General features: G+C 38.3%; 1 protein-coding gene across 2 annotated transcripts in view; it reads left to right on the top strand.

Moving 5' to 3' along the window:
• Positions 1–25,145, top strand: part of PPP2R5C (protein phosphatase 2 regulatory subunit B'gamma) — an 83,307-nt gene that overhangs the window by 28,661 nt on the left and 29,501 nt on the right. The window contains exons 1-2 of one of the 2 annotated variants that reach the window (XM_065635997.1): positions 1,279–1,512; positions 21,940–22,139. In XM_065635997.1, coding sequence (XP_065492069.1) covers positions 1,419–1,512; positions 21,940–22,139 — 294 coding nt within the window. In that variant the 5' untranslated portion in view covers positions 1,279–1,418. Of the gene's footprint in view, positions 1–1,278; positions 1,513–21,939; positions 22,140–25,145 lie in introns of those variants that run through there. The other variant, XM_065635996.1, reaches the window with a different exon arrangement.

Here is a 25,145-nt window from a genome sequence, read left to right as displayed (position 1 = left end):
AATTTGAATCTCTGTAGTCTTATGGAGAAGTTTTTAAAAGGCATCAGAAGTTTGTGTAGTCCATTTTGATGTTCTCAAAAGCAGGATCAACTATGTTTATATCACTTGTTACGTTTGGCCAATTAAAAACAAACAACAAAACTACACTAAACAGAGCAGCTTTATTTTTTTTTTTAACTAAGTAATATTTTCTACGTCGGTCGTCTCTAGGCTTTCTTGTCAGTCTTCAACTGTGACATGCAGGAGGTGCTTCTTCACACTGGGCCTTGTCAGCAATCGGTAAATTCAATTGATTTCTTCATGTGTCTTATGGGTAATATTCCTCTTTTTTTATATCCCAGTTAGTCTTTTCCCTTCATCAAATTCAATAATATTTAGTACGGCTTTAACTCACCTTTCACAGCGAACTATTGTAGTGCGATATAATTTTTTTTAACCAGGTGTGCATATGCCCTATCATTTGTTTTCGTTCCAAATTTTCATCAGCAAATTACCTAATTGAAAAGTCTTTTCCTATTTTTTTTCTTTTTTTCTTCTTTTTTTCTTTTTCTCCCCATGCTCTCCTTTCTTGAGCAGATATAAGTTAGGGCAGTGTCACCGATGAGGTAATCTCAATGAAGGTGCCATACTGGTACAAACAGGATTTGGGAAGGAGGAGAGATTTGGAGATGGTACAAGTATAACATTGCCTGTTTCTCTGCCTATCACCCCCAGAGGTGCAGTACCTTGGAGACAAAAAGGTCCTTCAGATAGCTCATTGTAAAAGTAAATGTGCACATCTCATCTGGTGAAGAAAAGGTTGCTTACTACTAATGATTCTTAGTGTGAATCACTTTTTAATATGACTCTTGAAAGCTAAAGTTGTAGATGTTTCTCTTAGTGCTGTGTTTTTCCATGGTCAAGTGGAACTGCAGTTTGGTAATTCTTGGCAGCCTTGCTGAAGATGAAGCTTTTGGCTTTTTCAGGAAAGGAAGAAAAAAAAAACCATGTGCTCTTTCTAGCAGGTGTGTACTGAATGTTATCTGCGGTGGAAATATTAATAACAGAGCCGCAATAAGATCATCCTGGTTTTTAAAAGAAGGACGGCAGAAGACCCGTCACCCCTTAGGCTGCGCTTTGCCAGGCGCGGCTGCTGCGGGGGGCGGGAGGCGCGGGGCTGGCCCGGGGCCGCTCCCGGGGCCGGCGCAGCAGCGCTGGGCGCGGTGACAGCCCCGCACCGGCCTCCGCTCATTTGCGGCCTCCTCGGTGTCATTTCAAGTTGCTGCCGTTAGCCAATGGGGCTCCTCCCGCCCGCTGACATCACTAACTAGCCAGTTCCCTCCAGCTGCAGAGCGCTTCAGTTTCTGTCTTTTTTTAAACTAAAATGGAGGCTGGTTTCTTGCCTTAAGGAATACACCGCCTTGCCTGCCGGAGCCTCGATGTTGACATGTAACAGAGCTGGCAGCAGGATGGTGGTTGACGCAGCCAATTCCAATGGGCCGTTCCAGCCCGTGGCCCTTTTGCATATTCGAGGTGAGTTATTGTGCGTGTGCGAGTGAATCGCGACCCTCTGCCGAGCTAATAAATGGCTATTGTGGTGCTGGCTGAGGGGAGCAGCAAGGCCCTGTGTAGCCCCGTCCCTGGCGGGTTGTTCCAGCTGCGGGAAAACCGGGGGAGATCAAAACCTGTTTGCTGTTAAATGCGTTGGGGGAAGATTTGAGAATTCGTAGAGGCATTGCATACATAGTTCAAAGCAGGTTTTACTGCTTTCTGCCGTAGCTCTCCCATCCCCCTTTCAAGCTGTGGTGATGTCAAAGGATGTGAAGTCACTACCCCAGAAAGGTACAGAGTGGGGGGAGGGAAGAGCCAAGTTATGCCTACACAATTTCTATAGAATAAGGGCAAACACAGGGTGTGCTTCAAGCCTTTTTTGTGTGAATCATTCAGATAGAGCTCCTTTAAAATCCACTGCAGCTTGTAAAAGAATTGGGAGTGTTGTTGGGGAGGAAGCAGGGGGGGAGAGACGTCACATTTATTATGAAAATATCCTTTATGTATTCAGAAAGCATTTCCTAGAAGAGATGCGGTTCGGCTTTAACAAGCAAGCTCTTATGTGCCTATCGTTTTGGGCAGTTTTGAATGTTAAATTTCTTCACGTAATATATTGGTTTGGGTTTATAAAATTAGTGCATTGCTAATCTACATTTTATGTAATTCAGTGGCAAAATACACGTTGGTATGACAGTTCTGCATAATACTGACTGTGTGTGACTGCGGATCTTTTTCCTGTATTTTTGCAGTTTGTAAAATTTTGCATTGCTATGGGGTTTTTTGGTGTATTTTTATGCTGGCTGTTAACCAACCAAGGTGGCTTTTTTTAATGTCTTCCTTAAGGTGGTTTTGGTTTAAACTTTTTATGAAAGCAGAATGTGCATTAGCTGTGATCAGCACATCTTGAACAATGGCATTTATATGCAAGAAACACAGCTGATACCCTTCTCAATTATCTTCGCTTCTCAGCTTTCACTGGTGTAGGCTCGATGTTAGTACTGAAAAGAATTTTTTTTTTCATTAATATTCCATACACTGAAAAAATTTTGCTTTGAAAGTTTTAAAAAACCCAAGCGTTCAGAAGCCTGTTCCTTTTAAGCAGTAATGCTGGTTTTCATGTATTAAGAAATCATGATTTCTCTTTACCTTTTAAAAGAGCTGTCTCCTTCTCTGTCTCAAATGTGACTGGATGTATTCTAGAAGACTCTGATTTTGGTCTGTGGGTGGGGGGGAATGTGATAAAATCCCTAGAGTTAGAATAGGGACTGTGCTTGTTGTCAAGGGAATATAAATGCCACTGCCTGACCAGTAGACAGGCCTTTCTTTGCTTTTCACTCTGCACAAATCACCTTAATTCTCTGATAGATGATGCCTCCTGGAGAGGGAGAAGCACCATCTTTTAAAGGTGCAAGTCAGGAAAACAACCCGATGTTGGAATCAGAATGATGAAATGTTATAGTGATGAACCCCAATAGTTCTTTTTTCTCAATACAATAACAAGGTTGTTCTCAGTAGATTTACCATCCCTGTGTTTGCTCCAATTAAATGCATAATTGTGGAAACAGCAGATTTTAAAAACTGTTCTGAAATTTACATTCTGAAGACCTAAATTTTTGGTGCACTGGAGAATAGAGGTTAAGGGGGTTTGTGGTTTGTTTGGTATTTGTTTTTTGGTGGTGTGTGGTTTTATTTGGTTGGTTTTTAATGGTTGATGAGAGTGGACTGTCTTGTAAGCAATTAAGGAATAACTGGGAGATTGTTTTGCATCTCTCAGGTGGTAGGGAATTAGATAGGTCTCTCGTATTAGAGCTCAGAGAAGTTTCTTGATGCTGGGAGAGGAAAAGCGTATCCTCCATATATACATACACAGCGAAGTTGCTTTGTTTTCTGGTGTGTACCTCATCTCACTAGCTGCTCTGTTGTTGCCAGTACTGATCTGTCTCCAAAATGAAGCTTGTCAGAACAATACATACAAAATTAATAGCAATAAACATGCACTGGTAACTCTGAAGCCTAATGACAAATGTTTACTGTTTGTCCCAATCCATGCTACTTTTAGTTGTTCTTTTAGATCATCTGTTGCAGCATAGGATTAAATTTCTAGTGGAAGTAACTCCTCTGCAGCTGTAAGAGTTAAAACTTCAATGTCAAACGGGGGTGAGGGGGGCATAATCCCCTCACTTGTTTCTAGTAGTTCTAGTTTGTTGTAATGGAGAAGATACTGCTTTATCACCCATTTCATATAATATTTAAAATTATGAGATTATATATTGTATTTTATTTTACCCTTATATTGGAGCTACCATATTTGGCCTTAATCTTATTTTTTAAAAAGTCTGTGAAGCCTTGTGGACTACACTGTCAGGACTTCTTTGAAAATAAAAAATTGCAATCTTGCTTTTAAAGTGAATTCTAAAGCTCTTTCTGTACCTAGACCATGTGGAATATGTAATGTTTGCAGTATAAAAAGGAAATCTTCTGATCCGGCATGGAATGGGAGCTTGCTCTGCTTCCTTCTGCCCCTCCTGAATGGCAGACAGCTTTATTGTCTGGGCTGCTTACAGCTTTGCCAAAACAACACAGTTGGAAAAATAGATGCAGGTGGTTTTAAAAAATGCTGCTACAAGTCCCGTGAATAGGAAGTGAGGGTGTCAGAATTTTGACTGCCGTTGCTGTCACTGGTATCTGCACCATCACCAATAAGGAGGAGCAGGAGATATTTGTAGGATGGGAGGTGTCAGCGCTCCAAACAACCCATAGTCTGCAGTTCATTTGACTGCCAGTGTTCAAGGTCATCTTGGATATGGTGCAGCCATGGAATTGTGAGTCAGACTGCTGTGGAGAGAGCTGGGAGAAGGCTTGTGGGGGTTCCGCTTGCACTGGGGAGTTGTCTCTAAGCTCAGACCCTTGGCCTTGGTTGTTGCTTCAGCTAGGTTGCAGCTACGTGGTTGTCCAGCCAGGTACTTTGCTGATCTGGATCCTGACGGTTGACTGCCTGACTTGGTGTGCCTCTTCACCCTGGGCTTGTTCAGCAGCCGCTGGCCCGTTGGCCGACCCTGATCACTGTCAGTACACCCACTCTCCTTTCTTCATTCAGGCACGGCGAGACTGCCCTTTGTCACAACCATAGACTGTTGGCAGTTGCTCAAGACGAATGTGTAGAAATCGGCTCTGCAAAAGATGACTTTGAACCCATTGTTGGAAAATACCAAAGCACCAAAAGGGCTTTAACCACACTTGGAACATGAGTGACATGGAGCCATAACTGTATGTTATTTGCTTGTGCTGAAATCAGTGGCTCAGTGAGAGGATTAGTGAGCCCTCGGCTATTCCATCTGCAACAGGCTTTCCGGGAGATCTGGGTTCTGCTACTGCTGCGTTGATCTTTCTGGAGTACAAAGATGGTGCGTAATGGTCAGCTGAGCTGCTTGTCACTCCTTATCTTGGTGAACTGAAAACTTACCTTGTACTGAAGCAATCCAAAGCTTGCAAGAAAATTCCAGTTTCAGTTTGAGCAGCCATTATGACCATGGAGTAACTACTGTGGTTTGTGATTTTGTAGCTGACTGTGAAGCAAATGATGGAGCCAAAGCAGCTGGTCATGGGACATCTGCATAGAGAGCTCCTTTAGGATCTTTGTGCATAGACAAGTCACTAGCTATGAAGATGTTGTTAGGACAGCACAGAGGATTATTAGGTATTCCTCATTTAATAAGTTGTTTTTGTTGTGTGGTGGGTTTTGTTTGGTTTGGTTTTTTGTTTTTTTCAACAAGGAGAGAAGCAGAGCTGGATAGTGTTTCCATGCTTTCCAGATGCGCCTTTGTCCTTGTGGAGCCCTTCTGGCAGCTAAATCGCTGGGGTGATGGAAGTGCACTCCAGGCCGTGACAGAGGATCCACATAAATGGGGTGAGGCTTGGGGGAAGGAATTGGGACCTTTTGATTTCTATCTCAGCACTTCAAGCAAAGAAAGCAGCTGTAAAAGCAGCATGGATTAGGACAAGCAGTAAACATTTGTCAGTAGGCTTCAGAGTTACCAGTTTGTATTTACTGTTGTGAGCTGTTTTGCTGAAAACTGTAGCTGTAGTACAGAATGCAGTCGCAGGTAGAAAATCATAATTTTTTCGTAGGCACGTTATAAGTGTTTATTCACTGAGGGGGCACATGTTTTTCATTAGGAATACAGTTCAATGCTGTTAACAAAAAAAATTTTAATACAGTTTTATCAGCAATGTAGAAGTAGCCCAAATGCCAGTGTTTTTATGAACTAAAGACAGATATTTGAACAAAATATAGATAAAACTGTGCTCTGATCTACAATGGCAGAATTAGCAGAATATAGAAGTTACTCTAGTAGCTTAGTTGCTGACTGGCTGGGATTGGTAATGCCTGTTCATGCTTTAAAAAAATTATTTTCAAGATGTTTTGCAAGACATACTGAAAGTTGTGTGGGAAGGAGGGTGAGAACACCATGATACTGTCATCTCAGACTGGTGCTTCCTGTAAGCCATAACCTCTTTCAAATCTCCTTGTCCATCCTTCTCTTCCTTCCAGAGCAGCAATTTTTTTTTTTTTTTACAGATTCAAACTTGTCATTATTGAAGTTACTTAAAATTTTATGAAAGATGCTTTGATTTTTTTTTTTCCAAAGAAGGTGTGATGTTAACTTTGTCCATTCTTTTGATGTACTCCTCATATGTATTAATATGAAGTGAGTTATGAAAGGTAGTTCATATTCCATCTTCACAGTGCTTTTCTACTGTGTATGGCTAAAAGTGTTCAGTGGTAGTGCTTTTCTCATGTAAATAAATATCTGATTATTTAGATAAAAATTTGCATTCTTGTCAAAGCCTGATGAAAGATGGATTGGGTTAGGTGCCAGCATAGCATCAGGCAACTCTTGGGTGTTGATTGCCCTGAGCTTGGGCCACCTTTGATCTGGAGCTGAAAAGTTACCTGGTCACCATGTACTATTGTCAGGTTCTTAAAGCGATCAAGTGCTGTCCAGCTATTGCAAGGTGCATTTTGCCTTCCTTTATATTTTCATACTTGACTGTGAAAGGTCAAGTCCCTTTTGTCAATGTGTAGACATAGTAAACAACCTTTAAGTGAGCTGCATGTTTCATTTAAACCTGAAGTATGCAATTTATTTCTTAAAGGAAAAAAGCTTGGTACTTTCATTTTAGAAAGAACCAAGCATGTGTTTCTTTTTCTTTAAAAACGATTGACCTGATACTTTTTGTCTAACCATACTTGTTAAAAATCAAAGTTCTTTGCAGGAATTGTTTCTGAGCTAAAAAAAAATCCGTTTTGTAATTAAATGGGAAGCAGAGGCCAAAGCTCACACTTCTGAATTTGGTCTGTAGTACTTCTGCATGCGGAACAGTAGCCGTTGTTCTCACGATGTACAAAGGGAGGCTGAAAGAACTGGGTTGGTTTGGTCTGAGGAAGGGAAGGCTGAAGAGAGATGTTGTCTTCAACTGATGGGAGGATACAGAGGACAGAGCCAGGCCCTTCTCAGAGGGCCACAGTGACTGAGTGAAAAGTAACCGGTATGTGTAGCAACACAGCCGATTGTAATTGCATACAAGGAGAAAAAAATTGTTTCGGTGTAAAAGTGGTTAAACACTGGAACAAGATTAGAAAATGGGCTGTGAAACCCCTGTGCTTGGAGATACTTAAAACTTGACTGGACCACGCCATGAGCAGCCAGGTTCATCCAGCTCACCCTGCTTTGAGGGGGGGGTTAGGCTAGCACAAATGAGATGGTCCCTTCTGTTGAAAATTATTTTATGATTCTGTCATTCTTTGTTGCATGTGGGACCAATAGGTGACTGGCCTTAATGTCACTTAATAAAACTACAATATCCATTTTAATGTACTTTTTTGAATTCAAAGGGCAGTGTTCTTATTGTAAATTGTGGTGTTGTGCTTTTTTTTTTCCTTTTCCACTTTGTTACTAAGGCAGACTTTTTAATATGTTTGGTGCCAGCATGCCTACTAGTAATACTTTTACCTCTGTGTTAACTCTCAATTTTTGGTGTTACAGTCTTTTGAAATCTTATCGTGGTTTTTTTGCGAACCGTTAAAGATGGGTGACTGGAACCACATGCAGTATTAAAAATATAATAAATAGGCACTCTAAAAGGATGTTTTGTTCATTTCTTAGTATTCTGTTAGCAGTTCAGCAGTAGTTAAATTGTAGCAGAGGTGGTTTTTACCGAACACCCACAACTCTAAAAGTGTCTTCTGAATAAGCTAGAATTCATAAATGTGCAGTCAGCTATTTTGCCCATATTTCTTTACATTTATCGCCTTTGGAAATATCTATTTGTTTGAATTAATTTGCTCAATATCATGAGATTTTTCTGTAGGTCTTTTTAAAAAAAGCTTTAAACTGACAATAAATACTGCATTAACAAACCGTGTGACCTTGCTATTCATCTTCTGAGGTGTTTATGAAAATGTTGAATAGTGTCATTTCTACCACAGATCCTTACAACATGTTTCTGGTAATCTTGCTGCATTATAAAAACAAAAACATTATGTTAAAAGTCTAAAACTCCAGGATTATCATTTACCAAAATTCTGATACTTTCCAAGAAATTGATGATAAATTTCAAGCATAATATCCTTTACATGTGCTCAGTTTGCCTTTGGGGGGGGGGGGCGGGCAGGATATTAACGTTTTATTATAGTCTGAAACTGGTCTATCCTGACTAGGAAAGCATACCTAAAAATCTCAAAGTCACCTTTCATACTACTGGTTTTTGCTGTTAGTGTATACTGCAGTGGAAAATAAATCTGGTTATTCCCTCTGTATTTTCTGTGTAATGATGATGTTCACTTTCACACAAATCTTGTGGGTGTTTTTAAGGATGATGACCTTAACTCGCCTGAGCATGTATGTTTATTTCAATATTAATTTCCTTTAATCCTTTAACACATTTAAATTTAGTGAATGTTTAAGGTACAGTGACTCTTTGTTGTGAGAAGTAAGTAAAATCTTCCTGGGAAGGTACGTAGAGTAGACACAATCATTTTCTTCAGAGATGCTTCCATCACAGTGGTGAATTGTGATAATTCTCTTTCAGTGCTTTAAATTTAAAAATTACAGCTACTTGTAAAATTTCACTTTTGTTTTTACTTTTGTGGAAATATTCCTGTGCAAAAGACCTTCAAAACTTTTTTTGCACACCTGCCAATCTTCTAAATGGGATTTCCTCTCTCCAGCACACATCTTCTGTCTTGCTTGTGGGTCATAGTCATTGGTTTGGGATGAAATGGATAAACCTCAGCTGAGATTTAAAGGAGATGAAAATGCTTGTTCTTCCCTGTTTTCCCATATAAGCCAATTATAATTTAATAATTGAAGAGGTGAGAATCAGCTGCGTGTTTGGGCTGATCCTGTGCCTTCCTACCAAGCCACCCAGACTCCATGGATACTCAGCCTGACTCCTGGAGCTCATAGCCATCCATCTTGCTCATAGCAAGTTCTCAGCCAGTGCTGCTCTTTAATGTTGCTTAACCAGTTGTACACGGAATCCCTTGAAACCCATCCACTGATCCTTTCTAGAAGTGTTGCCTCAAAAAGAAGAAACAAGACCCTCTTCCTCAAGAAGCAGCAGCAGTTCTACTCATAATGAAGCTAGGCCTCTCGTATCTATAGGATTGTGTAATGTTTACGTAGAGTTTCGTGGATTAGTATTAGATAATCACCTGAATTGTCTAAAGACTGATATTGGTACAAATGACTGTGTTATTGTATTGTCTGCTGTACAATTTTGGTGGATTTGTCTTTTTTGAAGGACATCCAGACATAGCCACAGTACACAGCCAGACATAGACTGATGGCTTTTTAATGGTATAGACTGAAGCAACTTGTGGGGAGTGTTTTTAGTACTTGACCATGAGCAGATTTAAAGAAGGTTGTTTAGTTACTACTCCTGCCACATTTAACGTGGTGACGTGCTGATAAACTCGTCACTTACTGTGCATAACTGTATCTGAGGGTGTATTTTACCTTGTTACTGCATTTACTCTGTGTGCTCTGTCATACCTCTTCACTTTGGGTTACTTTTACCTTTGTATGGATCGTTTGCCCATATGAAGAGTGTATGTATAAGTTCTGCTTCTGGAAGCAATGAGGGTGTTAAGTGATCACACTGCACTTAAAAATCTCTAAGGGTATGACTGTAAAATGGGTCTGGATGGGACTTTTTGTTGAGCTGAAAATTCCGTTAAATTATAGGAAGGTAGTCAACTGGAAGTTTTTAGTTTTACTGACTCATGGTGTGATTTGCATACCCTTTCAAGGAAGCTAAATTATACTGTCATACATGCGTATTTTGCTCAATTAGTATTTATACATCAAAATATTCTATTTTGTGATTGTTGCTATGAAATACACGTTAAGATTAAAATTCAGTGTTATCTGGTTTTGAGGAAAATTTTTATTCCCCTTTCTGTTCAAAGCTTTTCATAATTGATGTCAGCTTCAGCTAATTCTCTCCATGTGCTATCAAATACTGCTAGCTGCTGAAGCCGCGTTGTAAAGCATGCAGATTTAAGTGACTACCAGCAATATTTAATAGATACAGGAATATTTTCATCAGATACAGACAAGATGCTCCTCTGATGGTGACACTTACATTCTAATCTTTATGCCCAAGATAAACACCCCATACGAGTGAAAGCTCAGTCCTGACAGCACAACAGAGCCCGTGCTCGGCTTCTGCCTGCATCCTTGTGTCTCCAATGACGAAACTGAGTTACATAGTGCTCTGAGTGCCTGATGTTTTAAAGGCACATCTGCACCTCTTTTAGTCCATTCCACTTCCACTTAATGCCTGTACAGATGATGCAACACCATTTCTGCTATAATTTGCTGATTAAGTTTTCTTTTTCAAATGCAGTTAAAATTAGGGGTGGGATCTGACTCAGGGTTGTTATCAGTAACAGAAGGGACAGTTCTATGTCAGTTTTTGTAATTGCTCTTGTAACTGATAGTGATCTTGAATGTTCTGAAGTAAATATTTTCTTTGTAAATTACACAAAGAAAAATGATACATGAAAAGTAAAATATGTAAAAACAAAGTAAAAAAATATTCATTTGGGACTTTTCTAGTTGCTTGTAGCAGTCTACTAATTTGAAATACTTTTTGAGCAGTTTCGTGGAAGGTTTTTAATTTGTGGTTTTGGATTAAAGGTACAAGCTATGCATCTTCACACAGCCTCTAGAACCAAATTCTTATATTGCTTTTGCGTTTAACATTTTCCCGAAACATTGCTACTGTGCCAGATCATTTCTTTTACCTGTGTCACATCACATGAGGTGCCTAAATTTCACAGGCATATGAGACTAAGGAAGTGTTGCTTATGCCAAAAATGAGGAAGGCTGTACACTAAATTGGAAAGTAAAATTTTTCAGTGAAAACAAAACAAACAATCCCCAAACAACACCCCTCTCAAACAAACAAAAACTCACAGGGGGTGGGACTTACTGTCTATTAATTTATTAAGAAATTGCAAGAAATCCACAAAAAAACCATCCTGGCGGTATTTGGTGATACTTTTGCATCTCTTGTAATGACTGCTGGAAGTTTGAATGCTATGTGGCAATTTGGGATGATTTTAGTTGTGGATCAGCCATTCAGGACTTCTGTTTGCATCTCAGCTAAGAGTTCCGCACGCTGTTAAGGCTCTTCCTGTGAACAGGCTTTTCAATAAATAGACTCGCCCTATTCCCCATTCTATTTCGAATTTTGAAAAGAACGGAGAATTTACAGAGCTGATTTAGTGTCGTCATCAAGGAAAGATAATGGGAGTGTTTGTTAATTTAAAAATAAATGTTAGCTTCACACAAGCTGTGCACACAGTTGTGCTCGTAACTTACCCAGAGTTCTTGTAATGGGGCTGTGCATTTGGTTTAGGTCACACTAAGGTGTGAAACACTTAAGTCTGACCATAGAAGACATTGGGAAGTGCTTCTCTGTGCTTTCTAATGTGTCATCTCTTTCGAAGCCAACACGACCCAGCATTCTTCAATGGATTGTTCTGATATCAGTTCATAATTATTCGAAGTGTTATAATTAAATTGGATTATTTTGCCACTCAGAAGCATCCAGCAGAAAGCAAGCGGTGACCCCCAGGGTTTAGCGTATGTACAGGGGGTGAGGAGAGGCAGCAGCAGGGGGTTACACTCCAGGGAAGTAACCAAGTTAATTTACATGTTGGCATTTGATTGTCGTTTGAATTATATTTATTGTAGGTGTGTGATAGCTAACGTTGATTGGGAAGTTAGTCACTGGTGAGCGGTATCTGACTGGAGTGAGGTTGGTGTGTGGAGTTTGGGTGTGTTTCAGAAACAGCACTTCTGCTCATGGCAGATGGTTGGGCTTCATTAGCTGATCCTTATTTCAGCCGAATGTCCAAAGTGGCAGAGTTTAGACTGTGGTTCATGGGTTTCTTCAATTTACTTTATATAAATCTCCTTCTGAATTACACCAAGCACTTGAATTATTTTCTGTAATGTAACTGAAGTCTGATCTCACCAGAGTAGTGCTTCATTTTTTTCAGATAGATTATTATACGTATTTAAAAACAATTTTAAAGTTTTCAAATGCAGTTATTGCATAGATTTGGTTTTGTGCCCTGAGAATGGATTCAAGTACACTGTAATGGCTGGGAAACTGAGGATTTTTCTCTTGGGTTTCTAGTAAGAGCTTTGTGTTTAAAAATGGGGTTTGCTGTCACATTAACTGTGTGTGTGCCAAAAAACTCTACTGAGAGTTCTTGATCTGTTTCATTTCTCTAATCTCTTGTTAAGACATTTTTTTTCTTCCACGGTCTATTTGGTTATCTTCCCTGTCAATTTTCTCCCTAATATTCAGGGGTTTTTTAATTTCATTAGCTCAAGCCTGTTTCAGCTTGTTTCACTTGTCATTTCCTGTATGAGCATTCCTGTTTTCCTCTTTATGGTACATTGCCTTTAAAGTATTTATACAGTTATCACTTTTGCGCTTCACTTTCTATTTTTAAAACTTTTATATAATAGGCTATAAATCCTTGCTTATCTTAAATATTATTACAAATGTATTCTCAAGGGTTTTTTTAAAATTTCTTCTAAGAAAATAGTTGACTTCTGATAACTCTTTGTAAAGCAGCAGCTTATGTGCAGGGTGATACCGGTCCACTCGTGGAAAAAAAAAGTAGATAATTAGGTGCACAGATTATTTACTGTTGATCTACTGTTATCATCATTAGACTTACAATGTGTACGTGGAAAAGATGTTGTCGGAAGTAATTTTAGTGCCTTGGGTTGTTTAGTATGTGAAAATTAAGCCAAATATTATCAAATGACAAAACGTTTTTTTTCTGCTTCCTTACCAGTCAGTCCTTAAAATCTCCCATTTTAAATCTTTAATAGTTAAATGTCATTACTTACTTTGTTCTCAAAACTGCAATGTAATGTAGTTAGGAGATGGGTGTTACCAGCAGTGGCCTTCAGCCCTGGACTCCCCAAGGGCTGCAGCTTTCACAGGGAATTAGTGTTGAGAAGCACCTGGTTTGAGCTTCACTCCAGGACCAAAAAAACATGTGCTTCTTGCTCCTTTCAGGCTTTCTTAAGCTATGGGGGTTTGGAGTGGTGGCTTCCCCCCCAGTCTGATAATAGCTCATTTTGATTCTAACAGCTCTTAATTTTTTTTCCATTAAATTGCAGGGTACGTTGCTTTAAAAGTATCATAATCCAATGAAAAGCTGCTCATTTGAATGAAAATTTAGCCGAGAGATTTCTTTATGCAAAACCCCAAAATTTTAAATATTGTGGACCTTTCTACCTAAAGAATTCCGTTATCTTGCTCCTGCCTCCTCTCTCCTCACTTCTGTATTATGATTAAGACAAGTTTCGTATACAAACTGGCGTAGGTGAAATAATTTTTTAATCTTAAATGGAGTTATGACTGGATCCAGACTGCACATCAGCACAGAAGCATATTGCTTTATTGAAAATTTATAGCTTGAATGTCCACTACTAACCTGGTCTTGTTTGCTGGAAATAAAGCGTCTTTAAATAAAATCACTGGAGTACCTGAATGTCCAAAAATTTGAACTACTTCAAAATAAAATGCAGCTTGGTTTTGAATTTTAGGTAGAAAATGTGCCACATGTATGATTTTAAGCATCGTTTTTAAACCTTATTTTCTGTCTACACCTAGGGAAGTAGTTCTCATACTTTGGGTGCTGGACTTTCAGCAGCACTTGGGAACAGTGCAGTTTCTCCAAGTGCAGGGAAGTGAAAAGCAGCTTTTATTTCCAGTTACGAATTTCGGTTATCTGAAGAACAGCCAAAAGGTATTTCTGGCAGCAGCTCAGTTCCTTGAAAGCAAAGGAGCGAACACAGCCAGTAATTGCAACTGGGTCTCTCTCTCCAGAATGCCTGGACTTCTGCTGAGCTCTCACAGTGCTGATAGAGGCAGCTGATGGAGACGAGGGTCATGTGTGGGGATTTTCGGTTGCTGTACAAGTTCTGCTTGAGATGGGGACCTTCCCTTGTGCATCCACCTACTGTTTTCAGCTCCCCTTCTAACTGGCCTTGAACAAAACAACTTTACTATGATAATAGCTGGTTGGAATAGTAGGTATTTTCTTGTAATCCTTATGGAAGCTCTAGGTACCTGTGAAATATTTTTTTGTTGCTGATCAGGAGTTGTTTGAGAATTGCGAGCTTTGTTGTTGTAGATCCGACTGATAGCCCATCTAATCTTCAGTGCTCTGTTTCTGATGGCAAATGCGTTAAGTGTTTAAAAAAAAAAAAAAAGTTGTTGAACTACTCTGTGGGAATGTTTACAAGTTTAATACATGGTAATTAGCGAAGGACCTTAAGCTTACAGCTCAGTTCTTTTGGAATAAGCCTTATGACACATTACATCTCTTACGTGTGCATCCCTTTATCTTTAGTGGGGAAATAAAGAGCAGAAGTTTGCTCCTCTTCTGTGGCACTTAAAATGTTTATATATCATGCATTCTGGAGTGTAATACAAGCACTTTTTTTTCTATGAGTGCTCCTGTGGCTTTGGTTGCTGTGGTAATTTTTCTTGCTTTAAGCATTATTCTTGGCAAAAAAACGCTTCTACAGGATCAATAATGTTCCAAATAAAACAATATAAACAGTAGTACATTTTATGTATTTTCTCGTCCAATGTATGCACATAACAGTATTTGCCTGCTTTGAGTTATCTGCAGCCAAACTCCCACTCCCAGGGTTGCTAGTTATGGCATAAAATGTATTGCATGTTGTCTATAATTATAGTACTTGTATTCCTTGAGTTTCTTTTCAAGTTCTCCTATAAGTAATAGCTTTAATTAAGCTTTTCCATGCATGAAGTGAAAGATTTCTTCCCTGTGCCACCCCATTATTTCCAATATCATGTATTACGATAGAATGCTGCTAACCGGGAGAGTATCATCTCTAAGTAGTGTTAATTTTCATCATTATTTCAACACAATCACTGAAAAGTGTAATGAGTTTGTGTTCGTGGTTTAACCCCAGCCAGCAGCTAAGCACCACACAGCTACTCACTAACTTCCCCTCGTGGGATGGGGGAGAGAATCATAAGAGTAGAAGTGAGAAATCTTGTGGGTTGAGATAAAGATGGTTTAATTAGTAAAGCAAAAGCAAAGCACAACAAGGAATTCATTCACCGCTTCCCATCAGCAGGTGAGTGTTCAGCCGTCTCTAGGGCAGCAGGCCTCCATCACGGGTAACGATTACTTGGAGAGACAGATGCAATCACTACAAACGTCTCCCCTTTTCCTCTTCTTCCCCCAAAATACATACTGAGCATGATGTCATATGGAGTGGAAATCCCCTTGGTTAGCTGTCCTGGCTGTGTCCTCTCCCAGCTGCTTGTGCATCCCCAGCCTAGTCGCTGGTGGGGTGATGTGAGAAGCAGAAAAGGCTTTGACTTTCCGTATGAAACATCCCTGTATTGTCCACACTAGTTCCAGCACAAATCCAAAACATAGCCACGTACTAGCTACTGTAAAGAAAATTACCTATCCCAGCCAAAACCAGCAGTTTGTCAAATAATAGAAATGCAGTAAAAATTAAGTCCTATAACCTGGGAAAGTATTCCTTGCTTTGGATTAGGATACTAATTTAACCATTTCAAAATAAGGTAAATATTTTAAATGGAATTTTATCAAATATTAGACAAGCTTTTGTAATTTTCTAGCTTTCTGTGACTGTCTTGCATTATTCTCTAAGTACCTTGATGACTAGTTCTGGAAAAAGTGCTAATTCTGGTAAATCCATGTTTTGACAGATTATGTCCTTTTTTTCCTGTGCATTATAGTCCCTCTGCCTTTATGTCTGGCAATTTCAATTTCTTTTACTCAAAATATTGAACTCTGTTTATCATTTGAAAAAATGCTGCCACGGTACTGTCAACTGAAGTGTCTAAGAAAGCATTGCAAGGTATTGGATGCCCCTCGTTAAACATACAACTACAAGGTACGTAATTACAAAGCTTTGCTAAAGCTTTAATGCTACTTGCTTTTCCAATGGACGTCAAATTTGAAATACACTAACACTTGCTTTTTGACCAGCAGAAGAGACCATGTTATTGATATACTTGATGATATGTTCTGGGTAGTACCCTGGTTGACAGTTCAGTATTGTTTTTCCATGCCATTATAAGCTCTAGCCCTTCAGTAGGTTTGCAGAGATGTTTCATGAGATGTATCGTCTACTTACAAGCAGGAGTGATCTTACATGCTCAAAGTTTTGCTCTATACTTTTGTCTTAAGGAGTCAGTTACTTTTAGCATGTGATTTTTAGTTAGACTTTTTTTCTGTGACCTTGTTTTTGCACATGCTCCTCATCTGTATGATGGTCTATGTATTCTTTGACTTAAACCTCTGCATGTGTTTGTGTATGAAAATATCTAGCTGCTCATTTCAAATGAGAGGAACTCTTTTAACTGATGTGTGTATACATAGTCTGGTAGCTATGGGTGTTTGATATGATACGGATATTTGATATGATATTTTTTAAAGAAAAAAGAGCTATTTTTCTTTTAATGAAATGGCGACCTGTCAGCCAAGTAAAACAGGTACCTCCACTGAGCCTTTATATATGAGCAAGAGCCTGCTCATACATCTGAGAGTATTTTTATCTTCTATGTGTATTTTCTGCAAATCATCAACCATGTCTCTTGTTTTCTGCTTTCAAAATGATGTAATGCAGTGAGTTTTACTGACCACAAATTGTGTTTTGTGGTAGAAATTGTATCAACTGTTCTTCCTGTTGGGACAAGGCCTGAAAACTTTAAACTTCTAGCTTTGTTTGTTCCAGTGTGGACTAGAAAACAGCTGTTCTGTGTGACATCTCTGGTTCACCTATTTACCCTGCCTTGCCTTTTGTCTTCCATTCAGCAACTATTAAATTACACCATTGTCATGGAAAAATGGGCTTCTGTGAAAAGGCAGGAGATGGATCAATCATCAATACCCAGTTATGACACAATTACAATGCAAACCCAAAAATCTAATTTTCATATTTGAAGGAACATAAAAAATACTATCCAGAGAACAGCAAGTTCTCTTCAATCCTACAGTGCAAAAATATGCATGCATCATGCAATATTGAACATATGTTCAGGCTCTTAAAAACTGAACTTCAGTGTTTTCTGGTTTACTTTTTCTATTTCTAATTTTCTTTAAGCAGGCAAAATTTTTTTCAATATGAAGACAGAAAAAAAAAAAAATCTCGGTTTGTTAGAATATAACTCTGTTTAAGTTCTTTAGCTATGCTGTACCTTAAACCCCTGTGGTCTCTCAGGGTGCCCCAGTGTGTCGGTGGCTCCCGGGTGCAGAACAGTGCCACATCCTGGCTGAGAAGCGAGCGGGGACTCACCAGCCTGAACAGTTTGTTTGCAGTGGGCACAGCTGGTGTCAATTCTACAGTGCAACGAAACGTATTTTTATACTCATCAGCAAATTTAGGCCACGGTCTAGGATGATTTTGAAGGTTTTAAACTGAATAGTTACTTCGTATCAGTACCATTAAAACAGAAGGGGTAGAGTTTGCATCTCTGTCAGTTGTGTAAGTTGATCTAACAGTTACTCTGGGACTAGAAGGAACAGAACTCTGAAAAACTTGAGCAATGCAAAAAGCTGATCCCTCAGGTCCAGAGGCTTACCTTATCGTAGTGCCTACCTTCTTTTGATACTTTTTTGAGTGTATTTTTCTGCCTCACAAAAAGGACAGTAGGATGATTAGTGCAGATCTCGGCATAAGCTATGGCATTACGATATTTGTATAAATCTTTGTCAGGAATTTCTGGACATCCAATTCAAACGTAAGACTGAAATACTTTGTGATTCTGAAAAACTATACTCCTGTTCCAGTAGAAGACCAGAAACAGTACTTACTTAAAGTATGATTACTGATGGGGCTAAGGGTTTGGATTGAATAGGCTAAAGATCATATTAGTGCTACTGTTTAGAAACAAATTCTGTGAAAATGATGTAAATAAGGGCTAGCAAATAGAGGTGTGGATTTGGAGGTTTTTTGTGTATTGTTTTTGTTTGGTGGGGTGGGTGCTTGGTTTATTTAAAAACAAAATTGCTCAGTGAATAGCTCTAGATGTCAGCTTTGGAATAATTGTAAGGAGTAGCTTCTGAGTAACCGTGGGCTTCCCATGGTCATTGAGGAATGGAGCACCAGAGCCGCTCAATTATGGAAAATTTTCCTTAATGACACACTTCAAATATGTCAGTTAACATCTGCAATTGGAAGTTGAGTGTTATCCCTTCAGTTCGAAGTGGAAGATGATATAGAAGTTGCTGTGCCGTGAACTGAAAGAACGTAGCCAGATAGTTTCTGGCACGTGGCTGAGGATTAATGATTTGTTGGGGTGTCTCAGATTGCTCTGCAGGCGTCCATACATTCTCTGCACAAAAATTATGGTCTACTCAGGTCAGCTTCTTAGACACCTCCTGTTTTCTGTCATACTGAAATCATCCTTTCAAACCTTAAAAGTAGAGATTGCCTTGATTTGACAGCAAGTACTCCAGACAAGTACCACAAGAGATTTGAGGTCCAGACGATTGAAAGCTGTTGATGAACACTCCTAAAGCAGGGAGCGGGGAGGGGAGAAACCCAAATAAACAAAACACAGTTCCTTAAAAATAGGTGAAGTTCTCAGTCTGTGTAAAGAAGATCTCTCTCCTCTAGAATAACAAGGATGACTGAGGTACTTAAAATAGTTAAGCAACTTCAACATAAATGGTGAGGGAGGTGGCTTGCCCTGTGAGGGTGCTGCTTGACCCTCTTAGTTGTCAATCTTGAACTTCTAAGATTAGTAGTAATTGCAGTTTTAATGTTTCCTCTCCTTTCAGGTTAGTGTACTGTAAATCGCTGTAATTGTATGTCCGTTACTTGTATGGTTATAGCCTCTATTTAAGCTTTGGATTTTGTGGAGTATACATTTACAGCACAGTATCCATAATTGAAATTGGCTTGTGAACCTTCAGGTTGGACCACTTACCATTTTTCTATTTTACGGTTAATTGGGAAAAGGTAACCACTCCAACCACTTTGTGCATCCAAGACTTTTTACGTTTAAGCCATATATTTAGCTGACTTTCAGTATGCAAACTACTTGATTAAATACTCTTTTTTCCAGGATAAATTATTAATTGCTATAGTTTTAAATCCAAATAGACAAAAGCATGTTTATTGGGATGCAAAATTTGTGTGACTTGAAGTACCTTCGACTTGTTCACAGCACTGGACAGGAATTTTGGTTTATGTGCCAGAAAGTTGTTGCTCTGTTTAGGAACACCTGTCATTTAGCACCTTCTTTCTAGTTCTTGAAGCCCACTGTCTCAGGTGTCTTGGTGACACTGAAGTCTGTAACTGGTTATGGTTTCTTTCGTGTATGCTTCATTTTTATTCTGCATGTTCTTCAAGGATATTACTTTACAGGGTTGGTTTGGGGTTTTTTTAGAATTAATCTTCAGAGCAATTCAGTGTATGTAACTTAAAAAAATGCTAACAGTTTTAAACCAAATATGTCCTCCAGGTTTATCATAACAAAAACACTTTTGAAAGCAACTTCCCTTGGGGAGGGAGGAACTACTCTAGCTTTTGTTATCTTAAGGAGAAGTTTGTCAGGCACTTAAAGGAGAGCAACTTACTGCATTAACTAATCAACTGGCCTGTAGATATCACAGACATTCAGTGTATTAGATCATACGTGCATGGGTTAGGTTGTGTGTGCTTGTATTCAGTAGTACCACTTGAAATCCTTTGTTTGATGGTAGCTCTTGCTGCTTAGGTTTAAGAAAATTTTAGCACTTCATGATACTCTAAAAAAAGTCAAACTGGAAGAAGTGGGAGCAAACTGCAGAAATAATTCCAAAGGCAATCTAGTCTTACTCTTTTCTAGCATGCTATTAATGTTTTAGCAGTTCATACATAACAATAAAGAAGTCATTATGCAGAAACATAAAAAGCGCTATGGTGTTAATTTACACAGGCTTTCTGTGGTGTATTCACATTTCTTGTCTGAAGACTAGTACTACGGTTAATTGGACGTGAATTTTTTTTCTGCTGTCAAAATATGGTGCTGCTTTCTTGACCTCTGGCCAATTACATTAGAATTTCCTAAGTATTGAAAGTTAAGGTCCTGATACTGAAAGTTTTGCTGTGTATAACAATCTCTAATTTCACATGCATTAGTCATCTTAGCTACTTATGGAACTACTTAAGCAAAAAACAAAGCACATGCAGAATTTCGTGGCATTGAGGCTAAAGCTCTGTAGAATTTAAAGGCATAACTTTTGTTCTATAACTCTTGAAATGTTAGCCATTGGAGGTATTTTAATTTGTCAACATATGAATGTTTGTAAACAGCAATCTAGTGTTAGTTCTTTCTTAACAGCAACCTAAGCTTAAACTTCTACATTTATATTTGGACATGGTGATTTAGGGTTACTTTAGTTTCAAATTATAATTGGTGGACCTATGTTGATGTGAGTATACTTCTAGTTTTTTGAAGGTTCATTATTTCAGAAAATACTGATGGTAAAAGTAGTGCTGGTTTTCTTATCAATTCAGTGTATTAAGTTTGAACTGTGCAATCTAATTTCACTTCATGTGCAATTGCTGAATAATTAATTACAGATGATCAGCAGGGAGGATTTAAGGTATAAAGCACGGAAAGTGAAAATTGTGAGGTAAAAATTTTAACTTTTTTTTTTTTTAAATAACCTAGATATCCTTGTCAAACAATAAAAACACCAGTGCCCAAAGATTGTATAAGGCAAGACAACCTTTGTCTCAAAAGCTTGTGTCTGTATAACAATGATAAATGATGCAGACAATGAATTATAGTGTGTTGCCAAAAGCATACAAATATTTTCCTCTCTCTCTCTCTCTTTTTTTTTTTTAATGTGTTATTGAAGATGAGAGAGTCTGGCTCTCAGGATATCTGAAGCCTGTGAAATATTTTTAATAGGTATCACAGAAGAGAGAAATCAAAATAGTTTCTTATCAGCTGCATCTGAGTGATGATTAAACAATGAGTAAATACCAAACTAGATATTTACCCAATTTGTTTTAAAATTTACTGTTAATTTTTTTCATACCTTATATTAATCTTAGTGATTAAGTATGGTCTTCTAGGAGGCCAGTGTTTAATTTTGCAGTGCTGGCCACAGTTTGCCAGACTCCTGCAAGTGCTTAAATAGATGGATAATCAAGTCTAACACTTGTACGTGCAAAACAAACATTGAACACAGTGTTACAGATTGACCCAATAGTTGAAGATCCTAAGTGTGTTGCTCCAGTTTCTTTAGATATGTTACTGAAGTTAAGAAAATCTGTAATAGTTGTACTGTGCCTAGACATGGTGACTGCAGCCTGTCGTGTTGTAGGAGGCACTTAATGTGAAAATGGACTTTGTGAAGTGGCAGCTCCTGGGTTTAAAAAGTGGCTCTGGCTTAAATCTAATGCTGAAACTGAAGATCCACTCATTTATTTCTCATATTAAAAGACAGTATTTCTGCAAATATGGCATATTTTTTTTAGACAAACTGAGCTGCTTGGGAAATTCCTTAAGATATTTTTTTAAGTATGTATTTTTTCCATGCAGTACCTATTTCTGGCAAAGGCAAGTGTGCATCACTACTGCAATTTTGTTAAATCATCCTGTCACGTACCGTGTGTTTTACTGGGGTTCATACTCTGGACCATTATATTCCTGAAAGTTCTTTGAAGATTCAGAAAGTTTGCTTGTAGTCTTAAACATTGCTGTGCCTGCGTCTTGGGAAATAAAAATGGGGAAAAGAGTAAAGTCCACTACAATATCATTTATAACCAATTTTTTTTCACTTTTCAGATGTTCCTCCTGCTGATCAAGAAAAGCTTTTTATCCAGAAGTTACGGCAATGTTGTGTACTTTTTGACTTTGTTTCTGATCCACTAAGTGACCTAAAGTGGAAGGAAGTAAAACGAGCAGCTTTAAGTGAAATGGTAGAATATATCACACACAATCGCAATGTGATTACAGAACCTATTTACCCTGAAGTAGTACATATGGTAAGTGATTTAACAATGGGAACTATTTTTGACTTTTTTTAAATTCACAGTTACTTCTTCAGCTGTATCAATTTATTTTAGGAAATCATACTGAAATTTTCAGAAAAGATCAACTGTGTTTACACATCTGCAAAACAGTAATTCAACAATGCTTTTAAATCCCATGGCTGGTGTTGAGTTCTGTTTTTCTTAAGGTAAAAACCCATATATGAAGCAGAACTAAATTATGGTTTAAGTTGGTAAAAATGAAACCTTGTTTAAAAAAAAAGAGTGCTTTTTTCCCACACAAGTTTTTTAATAAGTGTTTATAAAAACAGAGAGGAATGTTAAATACATCCAGCTGTTAAAAAAAGGTGGATTTCAAAACTGAAAATTTGGGGGGGGGGAGGAAATAATATTAGAATTAAGATCACTTGTGCAAGTTTGATGTTTAATTTATGTAATCCCCTTCAGTACCAGTGACTGATTTTTATTCTGTATTCAGAGGTGAGAATGAGAGTCGGACCTTATTTAGTACACCAGATGGCAGATGAGGATTCTGCTGGAACAAGGAATGCGAACTGTTCCGACCTGCGTTGTTTCTCCCTGCTCACTATCCAAATCTTAGCCAGCTAGCCCCACTTTATTTTTCTGTCATGCTTAAGTCTGCTCCAGAGGAGGCCATGAAACTGTAAGAGAGTCTTTCAGCTCTCATTGCAGTGACCAGACACCAGTTCGCTGGAGTAGCAGTTGGGTTGAGGTCTCAGGCCTTGTAGCTGTTGTCTGCAATACACTGAGAACAAAAAGCATCTTCTGAAATAGCTGACTGCTGAGCCTAGAAGAAACTCTTGACTGTGTGTGGTGTGATGGTTTTTTTCCCAAAACTTTATAGCTTGCGGTGAACTTTCAGTGGGATAAGAAAACAGCGTTTCTTTAACATAAATATGAACTCAGTCAAATTTTGAGGTCCTCCTGCAGATCAGAGACTTCGAAGCTTCTTCAAAGATTCTAAGGATTTATAGTGTAAAAGATGATGTTTATTCTGGAGATTGCTTGTTATCTAAATCAACCATAAGTGTTTACTGATACAGAAGTTATTTTCATGAGAACTTATGAGTATGTGAGGATTGCTTACAACTCTAGATGTCAAACACATACACAAAGCATTGAGGATGGTTAATGAGGAGATGTGGGATCATGGCTTTTCCCATGTCTTGATGGCTTATTTGTTTCTATGGTTTTTGCTAATTGATTGCTTCTTTTGGAATACTCGACAGTGGTGAAAGGGGAGTTATGAAAGAGAATTAAGCTTGCTGAGACTTCATTTAGGTAAAATAGAGTTCATGGTGAGTTCTTGAATATCTGTGTCAGACATTAGTGTTTGCATAAGAAGGCTTAACTGCCCATAATTTATAATTTTTGCCTTATGTGCATTATCTTCTTCCAGTAAACAGTTGTGGCCAGAATACATTTGGCTGAGGAGAATATACAGTCTTCACATTCAGATGCAACTAATGGTAATAAAGTCTGCACTTCGATCAGTTCATAAATCTTGGTGCAGAATTTGGCAGCTATCTTAATCGCCAGCGTTTTGCTGGGAGCACGCAGCATCTGTTTGGCAATTCTTTCAGTGACTTTAAAATGCTTTTTATGTGCAAGATTCTAAAGGATGTGGAATTTCCTTGCTGGGACTTAACACGGTGCTGTGATAGACACTGTCAGTGAAGGCACCCAGACTATTATTTTGAGGTTAAATTCAGATAACAGGTTTATAGGCCACTTTTATAGAACAATTTCTTTTTGGTCATCTGTTCTGAAAGTAGTGTATTCGTCCTGCGGTAGCACTGTCAGCCACTTTCTTTGAGCCTTGTACATATAGATTGAAATGTACTTTTGCTAAATTCTAGCAGTAGATTTGAGTTAATTTTGTGTATTTTAGGGAAAAATAAATCTAATGTCTCTGTGTACTTCAAGAATCTTCCAAGACACATAAGTTAGGATAAGTTGTGTGCTGTTACTGCCCTTGAATTATATTAAGAAGGAATAGTATTTTCAGTAAAATTATTCAAGTGACCAAGAAATAATTTTCCTTTTCAATAGCTTATAATCTTATTTCTGATACAAGAAGCATCTACCTTATCAGCTGGTTCTTCTTTATTCTTTACAATTCTAGTGTTCATGTCATGTCCATCTACCCCACCCTCATCCTTTTTTTGCTTCAAGTGTCCTGGCATAATTCATAGTAAGATCTTGTCCTAAAGCTATATGTTAATCCTAGTGGCTTAGTTCAATTATTTAATGTTAATCATAAGTTTCCTTTTCAAAACATATGAGAGAAATTAATTTCTAAAATGGATTCAGTGTTATTCTCCAGTGTTAGTGCAAGAGTTTCTTTCTTCCTCAAAGAGCCAGCTGACATGTTCTTTTTTTTTTCATTTGTACACAAAGATGTAATGGGAAAGGAAATGTTTTTATTAAATGGTTGTATAACAAGTTCAATTTCTCATTTATAATATCATACAGTTGGATTGATTAGCCTCAGAGCAGGAACTTACCTCTTTTCAAAACCATAAGCCATGCAGTCAAATGTCTGAGTAAATCTTGTAAATATAAATGATAAATTTAGGTTTTTTTGATCAAAAGCATCTGTTACAGATTCTTATTGGAAAAGAATATATGTTTGGGTTTTTTAGCTTGGCTTTTGAAGAAAACTGAGCTGTATGAGAATGTTCTGGTGTGCACTAGTTTATCAGAAGTACTGACATTAGGGTATTAGTTTTGTAGAACTTTATGAGAATTGCTAGCTGTGTAGAATACAGACCCAAATTAATGTTGCTTTCCAAATTAATGCAGCTTTTCCACCTCAGGAAAAGATGGGCAGTATCTGGATTGTATCTCTTTTAAGAAGGACTATGAAGGTGAACATCAATATCAATATTTTCTTCCCAGCTGGCCAGCCAGAGAGTATTGAAGGGAGCCTGGGCCAGTCCTGGATGCAGAGCTTCAGGGCTGTTTTCTGAGAAAGAA

Source organism: Caloenas nicobarica, chromosome 5, assembly GCF_036013445.1.
Source record: "Caloenas nicobarica isolate bCalNic1 chromosome 5, bCalNic1.hap1, whole genome shotgun sequence".
Lineage (NCBI taxonomy): Eukaryota > Metazoa > Chordata > Aves > Columbiformes > Columbidae > Caloenas > Caloenas nicobarica.
This window is presented reverse-complemented; position numbering and strand designations above follow the sequence as displayed.